This window comes from Gadus macrocephalus, chromosome 6, assembly GCF_031168955.1.
Source record: "Gadus macrocephalus chromosome 6, ASM3116895v1".
NCBI classification, from domain to species: Eukaryota; Metazoa; Chordata; class Actinopteri; order Gadiformes; family Gadidae; genus Gadus; species Gadus macrocephalus.
In genome coordinates this window covers 10,918,743-10,938,495 of record NC_082387.1, presented here as the reverse complement: position 1 = coordinate 10,938,495, position 19,753 = coordinate 10,918,743, and the positions used below count along the sequence as shown (strand labels likewise).

Genomic DNA, 19,753 nt, shown 5'->3' with positions numbered 1-19,753 from the left:
GTTTGCTCATACATAGCAGATGTGAGTGTTTCATGTGGGCTTTTTAAGCACCGTCCTGTTAGCAGAACAGTGTTCTGTTCTTCTTTAGTGTAGGTGGGGGCGGGGGGAGAATAACAACAACAGAACACTGCGCCGGATACGGTTGTTATTGTCTCCCGTCTTTTGAGAATGCCTCGTCTTTCTGGTGACTAGTTGGGGCAGTTATTTTGTAATGATGCAGGCAGAGAGCCATCGCTGAACCATTGTACGTTTAGCCAAATTAAGGCACCAAATGAAAGGGTTTTCTAAGCAAATACAATGTAGGCGTTCTTCTCAAGGATATGCTCCCTCGCTTAAGGAGCATCTTGGTGAAACGACCAGTGTGTTGATATAAGTGCGGGTTCATAAAGTCCTCGTTGATTCCTCCCTCGGATTAGTTTTGCTTTCGGCCCCCTGTGTAAACTCCTAACCCTAACCCTCCTTCCGGTGCTTTTAAGCACCATACTAGTACTGTGCTGTTTTTATCAAAGCCAAAAGGAAACAAAAAACGAGGAAGAAATCGTTTTGTTTTGCTGGAGGTAATCTGTGTGGTTCTGAACGGATGTCTGATTGAAGGAAACCTAATACTACTTACTGCAGGGAGCGGACGCATCCTGCAAACAGAGTTCGACCGGCTCGCCCGTGCGTCTCCACGAGAGCTCTGGTCTTCCTCGATCATCCTCCAGCGGCCCACCGCAGAATGTAGCAGGCGTGGACTCTCTCGGCGTGCCGCCCGTGCCTGTGCACAATGACCACCGAACTATTTGTGCAGTGCACCTTTCCAAATAGATCTCCCGCCTAATCCTCTTTCGGATAGAACAGTCATCTCCCCTCGCACTCTACCTTGATCTCCCATCTCTGTCACAAATCATATCCATAATCCGCAGATTAGTCAGCAATTGTTTCTTCTCTTTTTTAAACCCATCTGTTTTGGATTCATGGAGTCTCTGGGAATTATTATTGGAATAGTTGTGGAAATAATGTGCTGGCAGCCGATCACTGCAGAGGCATTTACAAATGGGAGGAAAATTAGCTTTTGTTGTCTATTGTTTTGATTGTGGATGTGTTTGGTCGGCCGTTCGGGATAGCGGTAGAGATTATTATGATCATTCCCTAATGGGATGTTGACTCACATCCTATTGTGTAAAAGTGCCCATGCACGCACACGCACATACCCACAAAAACACACACACACACACACACACACACACACACACACACACACACACACACACACACACACACACACACACACACACGCACACATTGGGGCAACACATTCTTTCCTATGTTCAGAGACTCGGCCATGAACACTACAAATATTTAGATCTGTGTCTTTGCCTTATTAAAACCAATCAATTAATTCTGATTACTCTTTCTGACTCGCTCTATCTATTCTCCGTTAATCTTGTCATCCTTTCTTTCACACACTCGTCTTGCTCTCCCTTTCTCTCTCCCTTTCAACCACTCATTCACTCTCTCCATATTTCACTTTATCTTAAGCACTATGGATGTCTTTATCCATCACACTCATCACACTCACTCTTTCTCTGTGTTTGTGTGTGTGTCTCTCTCTCTCTCTCTCTCTCTCTCTCTCTCTCTCTCTCTCTCCGTCTCTCTCTCTCTCAGTGTTCATCTTGCTTCTTCTGTACCTCGTTGAGGTGGCTTCCCATCCCGCTCGCTCTCCAGACGTTTACCTTGGCATGCTGACAAAAAAAAACAAAAAACATCTTAGCTTTCCTCTCTGTGATTTCACTCCTCAAAGTGACTTCACCCATTGGTTTTCACATGTACCTCTTATGCAAGGCCGTTTCGGGAAACCATCAATCAAGTCCTCTACCATAGATGTGAGCGTAGCTGCGGTCTTTTGCTTTATTGTCGTTTTCTTTTGCCTTTTTTCGTTCCCCAACCGACAATTGACCCTGCTAGCTTTCTTCTGCCCAGAGAGGACAGGAAGTGAGGAAGCAGGAGATGATATGTATTTTGGTTGCTTCCTGTGGTTCGAGGGGGATGATTCTTTTGAAATGAAGGGGTTTGCGTTCTCCTTTTGTGCTGCATAAACGCTTGAGTGGCTCCTCGGCTCAGGAGTCTGTGGGTAGACGATAATGATTGAGGGGCGTACCGCCTCTTCCCCCACCACCCTCACCACCCCTCCACCCTCACCACCCCTCCACCCTCACCACCCCTCCACCCTCACCACCCCTCCACCCTCACCACCCACCACCCTCACCACCCCTCCACCCTCACCACCCCTCCACCCTCACCACCCCTCCCCCTCACCACCCCTCCACCCTCACCACCCCTCCACCCTCACCACCCCTCCACCCTCACCACCCACCACCCTCACCACCCCTCCACCCTCACCACCCCTCCACCCTCACCACCCCTCCCCCTCACCACCCCTCCACCCTCACCACCCACCACCCCTCCACCCTCACCACCCCTCCACCCTCACCACCCCTCCACCCTCACCACCCCTCACCCTCACCACCCCTCCCCCTCACCACCCCTCCCCCTCACCACCCCTCCACCCTCACCACCCCTCCACCCTCACCACCCCTCCACCCTCACCACCCCTCCCCCTCACCACCCCTCCACCCTCACCACCCCTCCACCCTCACCACCCCTCCACCCTCACCACCCACCACCCTCACCACCCCTCCACCCTCACCACCCCTCCACCCTCACCACCCACCACCCTCACCACCCCTCCACCCTCACCACCCCTCCACCCTCACCACCCCTCCACCCTCACCACCCCTCACCCTCACCACCCCTCCACCCTCACCACCCCTCCCCCTCTTCCCAAATGTCTCAGAACCATGAGTCTTTCGCCTTCTCCTTTCATTACTTTTTCAAAGGCTTTCGGGAAAACACTTGAGAAAAAGAAGGGCATTTTTACTTTGTTTTCGTTTTTTCGTTTTTTTTTCCCAACGTCACCCTTCCCATTATACTTGACTGTTTGGCAACAGCATAAAAGGGGACTTAAATGTACTCGTGAGAAAATGGCTTGACCCTTCCGCTTTTTTCTTTTCAATCCTTCATGTAGTACTTCGGTGACGTGCGCCTCGTGTCTGTTCTGCTTTGTTCCTCTGTGTGGCACAGAACCCCATTCTCTGTGTGTGCCTCTTTTCTTCCTTGTTTTGCCTGCTATCTCCGTCCCGCACTCTTTCACTTACCGCCTGTCTCCGCTTTGTGATTTTTTTTTTGTCCAACGTATTTCTCAAGTACCTGACAGCTTGACACAAAGTGTTCGAGTGATGGCCACATCTCGCGGCGTCTCACACACACACACACACACACACACACACACACACACACACACACACACACACACACACACACACACACACACACACACACACACACACACACACACACACACACACACACACAGCGGACACACCAGCGGACCCTGCCCTTGGTGGCCCCGGCGGTGTTGTTCTGGACGAATGAACACATTCTCTGACACCAAGGGTGGCCGTGTCCAACGGCAGAGAGCCTGACTCGAGCGTTGGAGGCTGACGTTAGTTTTTGCAGCCACCGGAACACCGGCCCCACAGTGTCGTTTGCCTTACCTCATGTCATAGTGTCGGATGTTTTTTTTTCTTATGAATCTTCATGTATATATGTCTAACCAAACGTCTACCTTTTCATGGTAAAATATACAATTTAGAGGTGCCTTGAACGGACAGCACATTATATAGCTGCCACCTTTCTCAGCCCAACAATCTGAAATCCATTAACGGAGTGAACAGAATACTGTAAAGAAAAAACACCACACAGGGTGTAATCTGGTTTATTTTTTAGCTTCTTGTTTTCTTATTGAGTTAAGGGTGGGTGTTTATGTTATACTGGTCAGCTGAAACATCTGTTTGCTAACAAAATGTAGGCACTAACCTTTCTGCCGAGTAGAGTGTAGAGTCTATATTTGCTGCCTCTCGTTAGTGCTACACCTGGCCTCCGCTAATAGGCACATCCAGATACATGACAACGTACTCTGGGAACGACTCAATCTATCCCAAACACAAAGGTCCATCTCTTTGTTATGTGTTGGTTACAGTAAATTATCTGAAGGAGAGAACACACGGTAAACGATATGAAGTAAAGCACATAGTAATTGTTTTTACGTGTACAATAGTGTTGCTATTTCACTGCCATAGCCTTCGACAGTCTATCTAATAGCTATCTTCTGTAAATGCACACCATCGTTTACAAATTACAAACATTTCCAGAGGGGTATTCCATCAAAGTCACTAACGAAAGCGGCGCTTAGTTGATTAAGCCTGGTTAGAACTAACGGCAACATACACTTGAGGCTGAAGCCATTCCATCAACCCAGTTCAGCCGCGCCTTGCTCAGGTTAGTTCAAACCAGGCTTATGTTAACGTGGATTAAGCGTGCTCACGAGATATGTAACCAGCCCAGAATCGTGAATGTCGAATCATGGATCAAATGTCCGAAAAGGACTGAGCAGGGTCTTTTCCAGAGGCGAACAGAAGCTGCTTGTGGAGGTCTATGAACACACACATACATACAAGCATATAATAACTCCTAAAGGGAACACCGTAACTATTGATAAAAACAGGGAGGCCGCCTGGCAATAAAATGACCAATCTTTTGAATGCAGTAGTAGTATTAAGCGTAACAAATAAATGTAATATTGACTACTCGTCATCAGGGAGATAGTCTTGAGGTAATGTGTCCTTGCACACGGTCGTCCGGGGTTCAATCCCCACCCATTTAGTAATTTAGGTAGGATTACTGGAATCAAACAATTATTCATGCGTTTTAGTTTCCATTTCTTTGAATATACTAAACTGACTAACCATAGTATTTATCTCAACAGAGGTGGTCTCGGCTGCCTGCCGACAAACTCACCTGAATGGAATTGTTGTGGCTGACAATTTCCCATGCAGCAGTGTCTTTGTCATAGTGACAAAGGCCTCACTATCAGTAACATTATTATTACTATTAACTTTACCATGGGTTCTTGCAAGTTAGAATTGTATTTTAGGGATATTGTAAGACATATTTACTATCTAAAAAGTCAATTGTGAGGCCTAATTTCTCTGATTACAAAGATAAGCCACCGCCAAGAATCCAATGACGCACTCAAGACGCAAACTAGGGTCACCTGTACTACAGGGCTAATGCTAGACCACTAACCCAACTGCTGGTTCATGATTTGTATCGAATACATATATTTGGCAAAAAATGTCCTGGATAACAAAAGATAGCAATTAATTTTATCATTTTATTTGCATCATTTAATCTTAGACCCTTAGTGAAAATAATGGCTGTTTAAATCGTGAGGACTAGGCTTGGCGGAACCTTCTGATGGCACACTTGTTTCCGACAGATGGACTTCTCTGAAACACTGAGTAAATAAGCCTGACAGATAGCCTGGTACCGACCAGGTTAGTTTGGTCGGATAAATTGCCATGGTTACTTAGTGGAGATTCCTTTAAGTCACGTTAATGGAACGCAACTCTAGCTTAAAGTAGCGAGGCTAAGTGAAATAAGCCCGGCTTTGCCTTTAGCCTGGTTGATGGAATACCCCTCAGGTCCTTTGAAACATGTCTGTGCCCATACAACAAATGACGTTCCAAGGTACACACCCAGTCCTGGTTTCAGTGACCCCAACTCCTCTTCAGTCTCTCCATAATCAAACTCGATTTCAATATGCTTCCTCACCAATCTCGCGGAGGACGGGAAATGAGGTCATAAACTCTCCAATTGCACGATATCTGGGTCCTAACCCCAGCCCCTCCACATAAAGCCCGCCCTTGTCTTTAACAACTGTCAACAACTGACCCCTGCTAATAAAGTGAGGCTGATCTTATTGGTGGGTGGGCCGATTTCAAAAACACTAGAGAGCATTAGAGAGTCAATTAAAACGGATTTGTCTGCCCCCAATCAGCCCGGCTCTGCCTCGACTCCTCTCCGCTCCGCTTATGAATTGATTATCGTTATGAAGTGCCATCAACACTCCTACACCACAGAACCCAACAGCTTAGACAGAGAGACACACACACACACAGACTCTCTTTCCACACACACACACACACACACACACACACACACACACACACACACACACACACACACACACACACACACACACACACACACACACACACACACACACACACACACACACACACACACATGCGTGAAGTGAACATTTCTCCCAAATATTTCTCTCGCTTGTTTGCTGTTTAACTTCAACAGCGTGGGGTTGGCTGTGTACCTTTGGCTCATTTACATCACATCCTCATTCCTCCCCTTTTCCAGGCGTGCATTTAAAGTAATAGCATTCTTCCCAGCCACTAGAGTTGTCCTGTCAGGAGCTCATCTAATGCCGCTTTTCCACTGCATGGTACCAGCTCGACACGACTCGACTCAGCTCGCATTTTTTGCGTTTCCACCGCGGTACCATGGTATCTGGTACCTGAAGTGGCTGCTTTTTCTAGTACCTACTCGCTCTAGGTTCCAAGCGAGCTGAGCCGATGCTAAAAGGTGACGTCGGCAGACGGCCGGCGACTGATTGGCCAGAGAGTGTGACGAAGTCACGAGAGCGACATGGCAACCATGCTGGTAACATCCATAGCAGCGCCGCAGCCAACATGTTCCACTTCTCCAACTTCTTCAACATGCCAGCTAATAATAGTAATGCGATCGATGTCCTCCATTGTTGTTATGTGGGTTCTGTCCATGTGTGGGTTGCGTATGTGTTGTTTGCGTCGCGTACACAAATACGTCACGGCCCTTTCGCGCAGCCGACCCCGCCCACGTCCCGGAGGTACTATTTGCGGTGGAAAAGCACCCGTGCTGCTACCGTGTCGAGTCGTGTCGTGTCGAGTCGTGTCGAGTCGAGCTACATGTGCGGTGGAAAAGCGGCATAAATGTACCAAATGTACTCGAGTACCATTTGAGTGAGCCACTTCTCTTGCCATTGTAGTGTCGCACTTTCCAGAGCGAGCCGGTTCCCTGCAGTATTACGGCAGTGTTGATTCAGCGATGTCTCACGCTGTTCCTGGATCATTGCGTGTCTAGGGATGGGGGAAGGGGGGGGGGGTCACTGAGGGGACTTGCCTGTTATTCCACACGGTGGGCATCCAGCACACCAATGTCTACGCTACACTCGGCTCACCTTTTCACCCCAAAATACTCGGCTTCGGGGTTCTGCCGTCCGTCTTTCACAGCCTGAGCCAGCATGCATCGTCCGCAGCCCCCACAGCTCTCCGACTGTGTCTGTATGTGATTTCATTTGCGTTCTGCTAATTTTTCCGTTTTCCGTGTGTTTGTTTATCGTCCCAGTTCTTGTCCCAGCACGCCCACCCTTATTTCATCAATCCTTGTTTCTCGTTTCCTAGATTCCGTATGGCCTCGTTTTCTCCCTTCCCTCTTCTCATGGCTCCTCTGTCATCGTTTCCGCACCTCGTACATCTCCCGTATGGATGACCTTTTTACGCCAGGACTTCAGACCCAATTGTCTCGCCCTTACATTTTAAAGCAGCTCCCCTCTCTCTCTCTCTCTCTCTCTCTCTCTCTCTCTCTCTCTCTCTCTCTCTCACTCTCTCTCTCTCTCTCTCTCTCTCTCTCTCTCTCTCTCTCTCTCCCCCTCTCTCTCTCTCTCTCCTCTCTCTCTCTCTCTCTCTCTCTCTCTCTCTCACTCTCTCTTTCTTGCTTCACATTGCCCATGATCAAACCAGAGGCATAAACTAGGCAGCACTGTATGCATTTTAAATGTAAACATTTGACAATCCTTAAATATTCACCCTTTTCCCCAATTCCTAGCATGACAATGAATGTTTTTTTTTTATATTCCCCAACTCAATCGAATGCAAGACGAAACATTTACATAGCTTAAACTTTTACACTGGGGCATCTTACTCTATTGAACATTTCAACAGAAAATAGTGGACAGTGTTGCAGCCTCAATAGAAGTTCACGTCAAGTCAAACCTTCAAACACGGCCACTTCTTGTCTTTCTTTCTCCAATCTCGTTCCCCTTTCACTGCTTTCATCCAAGGCCACTGCATTCTCCTCCACTGGCACACTTCCCTTTTATAACTCCTCCTTGTCCCCCTCATTCTCATCCACCAATTTTTGGTGCCCTCAGCAAAAGCAGCAGTCCATTATGGCCATAACCTGGCCCTTTAAAGTTTGAGAGGAGCATTAAAACTAAACCTCAAAAGGAAGAGGGGGCATGGAGGCCAAATGTTCAAATTCTAATGGGTTTTCATTGGCTCATTGGTGCCAGAGGAACTCTTGAAGACATTCCTTACACAGGGGAATAATTGTGTCCTATAACAAGAATAATACATTTTAAAAATATTTCACCAATACTCTCCGTAATACTTCTTTGACTTCACAGCCTGGGCCGATTTCCCGGGCATGAATCATCAACATCAGAATTGATGATGTGAATGGATGGATGCATTTGAAAAGATTGACATTGATTGAAAAATGTGAGGGGGCAAAAAAACATGTCATATCCAACCAAGCTCACACACAGCTGGAGTCCTCCTGACACATCGAATTTGACAAATATTCACTGCCTCACTTTTCTCGTTCCGACCTTCCTTTGCATTTTTTTTTCAATCTCCACCACGGCCTTTCCTTAGCTAGGTCCCCGTGTGTATTTTCCTCCACCTACATTATGCTTTCCCATGTGTTCGAGTACACCGCTGTCCTGCCACATCGCCCCCATATATCTCTGACAGCCCCCCTGCACCTCACACTATCCCTGTCCTCCTAATTGTTGACAGAATGTGGAGAAATGCAAATGAGATGCAGGGAATAATACATCTATTTCGCCCTCAGCATTCCCTCTCTTTGTCCCCCTTGTATTCCTCCACTTCCATTGTTCCTTTGTCTATGTTGTACCTGCTTAAGGTTTCTGCATAGGTTTTAAGCTTTCCGTGTTTGTGCGCGTGTGTGTGTGTGTGTGTGTGTGTGTGTGTGTGTGTGTGTGTGTGTGTGTGTGTGTGTGTGTGTGTGTGTGTGTGTGTGTGTGTGTGTTGGAGTAAGTGCTGCACCTGCGAACAAGAACAAATTCAGCTCTGACCGTGGCCTTCACTGCATCCAATGCCTCTCTCTCCCTCCCTCCCTCCCTCCCTCCCTCCCTCCCTCCCTCCCTCCCTCCTCCCTCCCCCCTGCCTCTCTGTCTGAGCAGATTGGGGGGGGAGATGACATGGGAGGGGGAGTCTAATAGATCACTGTGAGGCATTTGCACCTGTGTTCGGTCTCAAAGGTAATGGTGTGTTCGTGTGTGCGTGTATATATATGTGTGTGTGTGTGTGTGTGTGTGTGTGTGTTTCGAGGATGCAGACTTCGCTCAGCAGCACATGACCTCATTTATTTCCAGTTACTAACCTCCCCTCCTCTGCGCCCCTCTTTCCACCTCTCCTTTTCTTTCTTCTTCTCTCGTCTTCTTCTCTCCTCTCCTCTCACCTCTCTCCTCTCCTCTCACCTCTCTCCTCTCATCTCACACTATTGCTACTGTAGAATTTTTTCAACTTAGCGTCTCCTTGCTGCAGAATATTCTCAATTTTATGTTCTTCAGCCTTTTTCTGGAAGCCTATCACTGAAACAAACACACACACACACACACACACACACACACACACACACACACACACACACACACACACACACACACACACACACACACACACACACACACACACACACACACACACACCCCCAGCCCTCCAACGCACACACAAGCATCGCCAGGCATTTTACATTCCTCAGAATCTTTAGAATCCCACCAAATGGCACAACATAAATCCCTCACCATGGGAAATGTTGCCACATGCTTCAATCAAACGACACATTTTGCATCATGCCTGCCAATCACGACCCACTCTCTCCAACGTCAACCGCGGCTTTTCCTGCGTACCCAGAAAAACGGCGTGGCGTGGGGGTGCGGGGTTATAAATAGCTGTCCTGGCGAGGTGTCCTCCTGTGCGTCCCCATTCTGCCTGCGTGGGACACCCTTGGAGAGTTCTCTGTGGTGTCACGTCGCCACGGCCCACCTCAGGGACGCCTTTGTTGTCTCCTGCACAGCGTGGCAATGCCAGCACATACCACAGCATGTATACACGGTACACTAAAGTATTGATCATACACCGTGGCGCTGAAAAGTTACCTCGTGACCCTCCCCCATCTGTTTACAGAGGAGATCACTGGCGACGCTGTGCAGCGATGGACATGTTCTTTAATGTGAAGGGGAATGCACTTCTGCTGTGAAATGTACGACCTTGTGTTGAGCATTCGTGTACATGCCGCAGACGTGAGGATGAAGTCGGGATAGGAGAGCAGATATCACCCAGGATTATCATGATCATATTATTATGAATTTTTATGAAGTGTGCGTGCCTTTGATTGGTTTAAAAGACGCTGATGTTGTGACACCTCTACAACAAATATTTGCTCCAGCTTCGTCCTAATATTCTCAATTATTTACGCTTATTTTATAATTTCTGCAGTGAAAAATATCCACCAAACCAATTCCTGCGTGACCTACTGTGCTCCGGCTCCCATTCAAATTCTCTAAGTCTAAACTCCGATCATTAAAAGCGCACTCGACACAAGATACTTTGAAGCTTCACCTTTGGCTCTCTGCTCCTCTTTTCATTTCTACTTTCCGGCTTCTTTTTGATGGCTCAACGTATGTTAACAAGGCATAAGAGTATACCACGCTCCTTACTATACAGAGGCGGCATTCCTTTCTGGGCAAAAGTTTCATCAGTGCGTTGTATAACATCAAAGAGCGTCCAGGCACCGTTCAATTTGCGGTCTGTCAAAATGTTCCTTTTACACTCTTGATGTGCTAACGACCATTTTATGGTTCATAAGAATATATGATGCTGCTTTAGATCATTGTGAAATGTTTTTAGAGCTTGAAAAGTAAATGCCTTTTTAAAAGCCTGTAATTGGGTAGTCATCCATTCTGTGTGTGTGTGAGTGTAATAATAGAGGGCCAGTCTCACTGATGACCCAGTTGTGTCAGTGTGGTCAGGTGCTATAATTGGGCCCTAATGTCACTTGCCTGCATCAAGTTAATTAAGCTGTCTGAATCGCTGAAATCCCAAGATAGCACGCACACATACACACACACACACCCAGACACACACACACACACACACACACACACACACACACACACACACACACACACACACACACACACACACACACACACACACACACACACACACACATGCACACACACAATGATGTGTACCCACGCATGCATTCACTCCCTTTTCGCACCCTCGCCGCACACACACACACATCCACCCACCCCCTCATCCCCAGCCTACCCGCGTTAGATATACATACATGCATGGTGTGACCTTGAATTAACCCCATGCAATCTGCCCAGTCTTGGCAGTTGTGGTGGTGGTGGTGGTGCTATTGGTGCTGGGGGAGGTGGTGGTGTTGGTGGTGGGGGAGGTGGCGTTGGTGGTCGTGGTGGAGAGAGGGGATCCAGCCTCCTCCTCCTCCTACCACTCATCTCCCCACCACCAGCACCACCAACCCCTCCACCCAGCATCAGTAGCCAGGAGGAGGAATGTGGGCCTAATCAGCTCCCTTGGTGTGGTGAGAGGCCCAGGCATGGAGACGGAGCGACATATGGCCAATTAAGACCAAGAGTTTAAAACGGCATGGGCTATCGATGGCCTATGGGCGTCTGATTGGATCAATGAAAAGCCTCAGCTTTCTTGCCGCTCGCGGTTGAAGCGTTGCCGTATTTAGAGATGGAGTCAGACCGAAAGCCGGTTTCATGTTTTCAGCGCTTGCTGATGAAATGAAATGTAAAATGTGAGTTGATACGTCGCCGTCTGATGTGGACTGAGAATCTTCTACAAAACCGAACAAACGTTAACAAGACACACGCCTCAAATAGTCTCGTTATTAATTATTTTGGACTCGTTCCAGTTGTTGTATTATATAATGAACAGAGAAGAAAAATAACACAAATCAAAAGACATTAATTAATCACAATCCATTTCTCGACTATTGCATAGAATGAGGATTACTCTCATCCTAATCTTTTTTTCCATCTGGTTTTGATATCTGATGTCATATTGAAGACAAAGGTACGTTCTGATTGACATGAGCTGATATTTGTGTGACATGTGTACGTGGTAAATCACCAGCACATCGCTTTAACTTCATATTATTCACGGTTGCCATGATGCTCAGTGATTCATAAATCGTTTTTGCTCCTTCTGATGGGATGAATGTATTATCTAAATTAGATACAGGCAAACACACAGACACACACACACACAGACACACACACGCATACAATCACACACACACGCACGCAAAATAAACATACGATAACACCCACAATGTCTACTTTGTTCATGTGCACTGTTGGATTAATTTTCTATTAGTTTTCGTCCAATGGGTTTGAAGATGGTTGATTAGCCGGTAATGGGCTTTGTTACTGTGCTAATGAAAAGCTTGATTACCATTCTACTTAGAGACACATTGGGGGGCGGGCGGGCGTGGGGGGGGGATGCAGACCAGACATTTGCTTACACATTTGTCAGAGACATCATATCGTACCTCAGATATCCAGCCAGGTGTCAATTGGGAGCAGGGAGCCAGGGACAGTGCAGGGAAACACACACATGTGCTCCTTCTGGGTGTGTGGTTTCCATGCATGGATATGTGTTCGCTAGATCTCTGTTCCCGGCTTCGGTTTTTTTTTCTTCCCTTTCTTTATTTATTGAATGTTTTATTTTTGATTTATCAGACTTTTTAGTGTGAGCGTTTTATAAACATATACATTCTCACCCTTTACCGAATGATATATCTATCCCCCGTAAATATACCGGAGCAGATGCGTACATATTTACGTGTGTTTACTCACGTTCTGGAGAGAATGCGTGCGCTCGCTAATAGGAACTAGTTATCCAATTATAGAGATGGGTCTCTAGCTGACAGTACTAGACTCAATAATAACCATAATACACCAGGCACATCTGGCAGAATGTGTGTGTGTGTGTGTGTGTGTGTGTGTGTGTGTGTGTGTGTGTGTGTGTGTGTGTGTGTGACACACACACACACACACACACACATACGCACACATGTCATATAAATGGATATGAAGTGTGTGAAAGTGTGTTAATAAGCCAGTCTTGGTCTACTTTTGAATGTTTGCACACCATTGAGTCATCCTGTCTGAGATGTTATGTCCCATAATTAGTTAAAACTCATCATTAGAGCCATCATATCATCACATGGATGCACTGATAACACACAATATAAATGTTATACTACTAATCCTATTAATTAAATGGCGACTACAAACATCCCCTATAAAGTTTCGATCCATCCTCATTGTTAATAACAATATTAATTATAATATTGTAATGATAATACTTATTATAATGAATAAAGGTTGAAAATATGAATGACAGATATGCAATGTCTAATATCTTGATGTTATTGACACATTGTGACATTTTGAAGTGCTATGTATAGCTGTTGTCATTGACAATATTCGGAGAGTCTGAGAATAGCATCCTTTTCTTTGGCGTGTGGTTGGCCGGGATCCTGCGTAATGTTAAACCAAGGTTTCCATTCCATTGTGCTTTGTCGCAACACCTCAGAAGAGAACATGTGTGTTCATTGACTCACGCATCAACCCTGTAGCATTTGTTTCTTTAACACAAAGAGATGCCTGTTTCAGTGTGCTGTGTGATTTGTAAATCATAGTCTCTATGTAGCCACCAGGCACAGGCACATTCTCAGCTACGCCTTATAGATGTGTTGGTTTGGGTTATGGGTACTTTACCTGTTTACTTGGTGGGTATTACTCTACTAACACTGCCCACCACCAACCTCCAGTCTTTGACAAACATACTCACAAGCTGTAGGTCATGGGAACACTGCCCACACTGTTTCCACTAAAGTGTGTGCGTGCGTGCGTGCGTGCGTGCGTGCGTGCGTGCGTGCGTGCGTGCGTGCGTGCGTGCGTGCGTGCGTGCGTGCGTGCGTGCGTGCGTGCGTGCGTGCGTGCGTGCGTGCGTGCGTGCGTGCGTGCGTGTGTGCAGGGGATGTAGTAGAGAGGTTGGAACAACCAAATCTGGCTTGTTCTCTGTTTGGCTGTTGGCTTGAACCCATGGTCCCGTGCCAACCACACACACACACACACACACACACACACACACACACACACACACACACACACACACACACACACACACACACACACACACACACACACACACACACACACACACACACACACACACACACACACACACACACACACACACACACACAGCTATGTCTAATGATGCACTGGCAGAGGAAGCGGGGACACCACATGAGGTCTCTTTGTCTGAAGCCAGCAGAACACATAAGGCGTCCCTTCAGGCTTCTCCACAGCGTGGTGTCTCATAGTGTAGGACACATAACCCTACACAAGGCATTCTCCGTATATTCCAGCAGTGAAGTTGCGTTTTTATTTTCATGACATATTTTGGTGGTTCAGTGGTTTACTTTTTCCCGGGACCATGACCTCCATTGCGTGAAGGCTGTCGACTGCGTTGTATTTATTGGGTTGCACTAGGGTCATTGTGAATGGTATTAAAATAGCAAATGTTCCCCAGGCCTGTGATTGTAGGTGATTACAGGGGCGAGTGTCTGGGCGATCTATGATCTTCTCCGTTACCCTGGGATAGTGTAAATAACAGCAGGCCATTATGTTGCATTGCATCCTCTCTATGTATTTATATAGGATACAGCCATTAATTTATTTCGTATTTTTACAACTGGGTCGGTCGCTGTGTTACCAGGAGACTACAGGGAGAAAGTGTTCAACTTGTTTTCACGGCAAACAATATGTAAAACACTGTTGAACTAAAACAACATTGATTCCGTTCATCAAACAGCATCAAACTTAGTCAACAAACAAAGATGTTTTCCCGGATAGGTTGCATTGCGCAAAGGCTTATGCCTTTACTTTGAAATAGTTTTCCTGGTTCCGGCTTTTCTTTTGGAAAAGAGACAGAAGGTCAGGCCGTGTGACTCTGAAAAGATAAGAACACTGAGCCACGGGTGGGCTCTGTAGTCAGAGACTCCTATAGGAAAACACAATTGAGCACTGCTGAAACTCCAAGAGTTCAGGAGTCAGCAGAGAGACTAGCAGCAGGAAATCAGTTACAGTAAGCCAGACACACAAGGACATGAAGACGCACACACATGCGCAGGCACACACTTACATACATACGCACACAAATAACACACTAACACACAAATGCACATGGATACAAAAACGCACACAGTTCCAAAAGTGCAAATAAAAAAGAGATTGAATTGCAGAGAGAGAGTAGGCTACTGAGGGAGAGGAAGAAAATGCTTGGAAAAGTCGCAATGGCAGTTAACTTAAAAATAACACCAGATTCCATCCTTTCCACATCTGAGATTCCCATTTCCTAATGGGAGGGGGAGATGACATTAAACAAGGTGAATTAAACACTGTGGTGCAGACATTTATGTGCTTGCTGTTAAACTGTGGACTGGTAGAATTTATGAGGGTTCAGACCAGTAAATATGGCACACAGGAAATGTGATTAGCCTCGTAAATGGAAAAGCCTCCCGCTGTCTTACCCTTCACCAAGGCATATGCATTTTTGTTCCCTAGATTTCCAACTGCTTACCCCTTTGTGCACAACACTGTTGAGAATTCAATATCTTGTTTTTTTCTGGCATTCACCTGTATTTACACAGCTTAATAAAAATATCTGACTTGCTGTCAAAGTGGCCATTTTGAATCACTTGGCTAACAGTATCTGCTTTCCAAACACAATGAAGCCATTGTGAATTCACAACTTTTGATGAAATGTCAAACAAAACAAAATAGTCCTCACTTATAAAGTAGCTGTAGAGCCTTCTTAAGCCTCTCTCAGTCATCTTTTTGTTTTAATGTAACACGGCACAATGTCAAAAGAAGCAACATAAATAGAAGAAAATAATGCAGAACACTTTTTAACTAAATTGCCAAATACTTTTATTGCCTTACACTCTTGAATAAAATATCCCAATCATATTACCCTTCAAGTAATTGAGTGTAGTTGTGTTTTTTTTGTCTTTTCTTTGTGGAGTTCTTTGTAAACAAGATTATAATGGCAACCCTTTTTTCATGTAATAACCCATCCGCCCTCTGATGGAGAGGGTTGGAAAAACAAGATTACCACCACACTCAAAACTAATCCCTCTTCTCGTGTTCCTAACCTTCTCAAGTGGACCGTTACAAAAATCACATTCAAACGCTTTTCTCTCTCAACTAACCCCCCCCCCCCCCCCATCCCCATCCCACCACCAGTGAATACAACCAGATTACAGGAGAGAGTGGTATTGTTGTTCAGTAAAATCGGTGGTTTGTTCGTACGCTACACACAACACTGTGAAGACAGGCTAGACACTACTCTGCTAACTTATTCCAAACGCAATGTAATGGAGGCCAACATAGATGTGTGTTGTGGTCCTACTCCTACAACCCGGCAGCACCACATCATACTGGGCTGTAAAGGAGGGACTGGGCACCGGGTACAAAATATCAGTAAAGATACAACAGCAGGGCATCTTTTATTGTGGTGCTACAAACCTCTTTTATTGTGGTGTAAATCAAACTCAAAAGTCTGTCGTCAAGCGTCTTCTTCTTGCAAAAGCTTGGTTGGTTTTCCTCCGTCCTCAAGCTACCCCCATGTTTAAAACAGGAGACATGGGATTAGTACATTGATAACAACTTTCTACTGATCGGCTCCTAAGTGCCACGCCCCCTCCTATCTCTCTTCTACAGACAGGGCGACGCCCCCTCCTATCTAACCCTTACAGACATAGCCACGCCCCTTCCTATCTCTCCACTACAGACAGGGCCATGCCCCCACCTACCTCTTCACTGCAGACATTTATTGCAAAGTAAAAAAAGTATAAAGTATAAAACTGAACCTTCATCGTACTTCCGCTCACGAGTCCGGTTCTCCCCATTGTTCAGGTGGAGTGGCTGAAGAACGAGGAGATCATCGACCCCGCGGAGGACCGGAACTTCTACATCACCATCGACCACAACCTGATCATCAAGCAGGCGCGCCTCTCCGACACGGCCAACTACACGTGCGTGGCCAAGAACATCGTGGCCAAGCGGAGGAGCACCACGGCCACCGTCATCGTTTACGGTGTGTGTGTGTGTGTGTGTGTGTGTGTGTGTGTTTGTGCGTGTGTGTGTGTGTGTGTGTGTGTGTGTGTGTGTGTGTGTGTGTGTGTGTGTGTGTGTGTGTGTGTGTGTGTGCGTGTGCGCCTGTGTGCGACTCCTGATAGGATTGAACACAGGCTTGAGATTGATCCCTGAAGGGATTAATGCTGTTCTAACGCTTTACAGAGCTGCCGACTCCCAGTGGTATAATAAACTACAAGGTAATTGTAAAGGAAGGAATGAATGAAAGCAATACTTAGAATTCATGGACGAATAGGACATGGAGTGATCATGTTTTGCTGTGTGCCAGCAGCACTCCATTATGATCCTCTCTCCTCAGGCTCTTCAGTGCGTCCAATAACATTGTGGTTGATGTGGACAAAGAGGCTCAGCATGTCTATATTAGGGTTGGGCACGGGGCCCTGTCCTTGGTGCTGGCCTTGTCCCGGTCATGTGGAAATACAACTCAAATTGGGCTAGATCATGTCAAGGGGGGAATAAAAAAAACTCCATTATTCAAATACGTACCAAAACAACATGCACGGGCGAGGGCTATATGTTGTGAGGCCCGGTCATTAGCCAACGCCGGAGCCCAGCTGCCTGGCGTAATGAGCTCAGCATCAACACCATGCTTTGCTTGTGCTCAGCCTGATGTTACCGCATGACCTCTGCCCCCAGCCAATTAAAAACGACCAATCAAACCGCCAGTCCTGAATTAGAACACTTGGACCTTTACGGATGTTTGTGGAAAAAAATGATGAATTTCGGCGAACATATGGGTGGAGGCCGCCTGTAATTATCAAGCTCTGCACTTGCAATTAATTGGAAGGCTGTTCTTTTCGAAAGAGAATCGGTGATTCACATGTTTCACAAAAATTGATACAGAGAAGTCAATGTGCAATGCTGTGGATGTAATGCCCTTTGCTTTTCTTTAAAACAAAGGCCATGTGAATATAGACGAGAATGTAGCTGTTTCAAGAACAAATGGTGCACAACAGTCCACTCCATTCACACAGACTCTGACACGCACACACACACACACACACACACCGGCCGTGTCTGTTTTCCCTCAAATGAAACGCCACCTCTATTCCCCAGAAGGAGGTTTTCAATCAAAAGGAGGCGAAAGTCGTGAGCGCGCCTGCGTGCGTGTGTGTGCATGTAGGTTACAGGGAGACGGCGAGTGATGCGGAGTGAGCTGACACTGATGTATCATTACAGGAATAGATTGTTCAATCTTTGCTTCAATCTTGTGCACTCCATAAGACCTTGGGCGACATTGTTGACAGGGAGGAACCGCTGGAATAGAAGGAACTAAGGCAAAGAGGGTGTGAAAAACACATTATTATACAGGTGTAGGAAGAAGGAGGAGATTAAGGACATACCGGGCAGTAGACATATGTTGTGTGTGTGTGTGTGTGTGTGTGTGTGTGTGTGTGTGTGTGTGTGTGTGTGTGTGTGTGTGTGTGTGTGTGTGTGTGTGTGTGTGTGTGTGTGTGTGTGTGTGTGTGTGTGTGTGTGTGTGTGTGTGTGTGTGTGTGTGTGTGTGTGTGTGAGTTTGGGGGGGGGGGGGGGGGGGTACAAATAAGGGATGAAAGAAGCATTAAGGGATGAAAATTGAAAGGTGGAGACCACAAGACAATGGTTGAAAGGTGAAAAGAGAAAGGGGTCAGGATTCCAGAGCCCAGTAAAGAAGAGAGGGCTGGGAAGGAAGGGGGGGGTAGGAGGAAAGCCACAAGAGACTCAGAGAGATAATGAAACAGATTATAAGAAATAGACAGACAGAATGAGAGGATTCTCTCTCGTCCACTCTCTCTCTCTGTCTCTGTCTCTGTCTCTCTCTCTCTCTCTCTCTCTCTCTGTTCCTTCTCTCTATTTCTCTCGCTCCTTCTGTTGTTATCCATCTCTCTCGCTCTTTCCCTCCCGCTCTGTCCTAATTGGCTGCTCAGAGAGCAGTGGGAAGCCTCTAGTGGGCTGTGACGGAGGCCTCTGTGGACCAATAGATGGAGTGATAACCGCCCCCGCACACGCTCATCTCTGACATGTCAACTCGCACTTCATTACCTCCTAGTTATCGGCCATTTTATTTTTTCACTAGTTTTTTAATTTATTTATTAATTTCCCATTTGTATCTCTCTTTTACGATGACCTTCTTCTGTGACGTTAATCCTTCTCTCGTCTACCCGTATAGCCGTCGGGCTGCCGACACACTTAAGAGTTCACTGTTCGCTGTAGAAATGTAATTAATTCTCCAAACGCATGCATTTTCGGGACAGAGGCAAAATTGAGACGGGTGGCGGGTGTCAGACAGACGGAAAGAGAGACGTACGGCTTACTTCCTCTGTCAATCAAACTGATTGCCTGTTGATCTCTGTCGCCATAGTGAATGGGGGCTGGTCCACGTGGACAGAGTGGTCGGCGTGCAACAGCCGCTGTGGGCGGGGCTTCCAGAAGCGCACCCGGAGCTGCACTAACCCCGCCCCTCTGAATGGAGGGTCG

General features: G+C 46.6%; 1 protein-coding gene across 1 annotated transcript in view; it reads left to right on the top strand.

The window, feature by feature from the left end:
- LOC132459091 (netrin receptor UNC5C-like) overlaps window positions 1–19,753 on the top strand; it is a 159,492-nt gene that overhangs the window by 105,642 nt on the left and 34,097 nt on the right. Inside the window, 2 exon segments of the mRNA XM_060053466.1 lie at window positions 17,057–17,237; window positions 19,638–19,753. The exon segment at window positions 19,638–19,753 is cut by the window's right edge and continues 52 nt beyond it. Of these exon segments, the coding sequence (XP_059909449.1) occupies window positions 17,057–17,237; window positions 19,638–19,753 (297 nt within the window).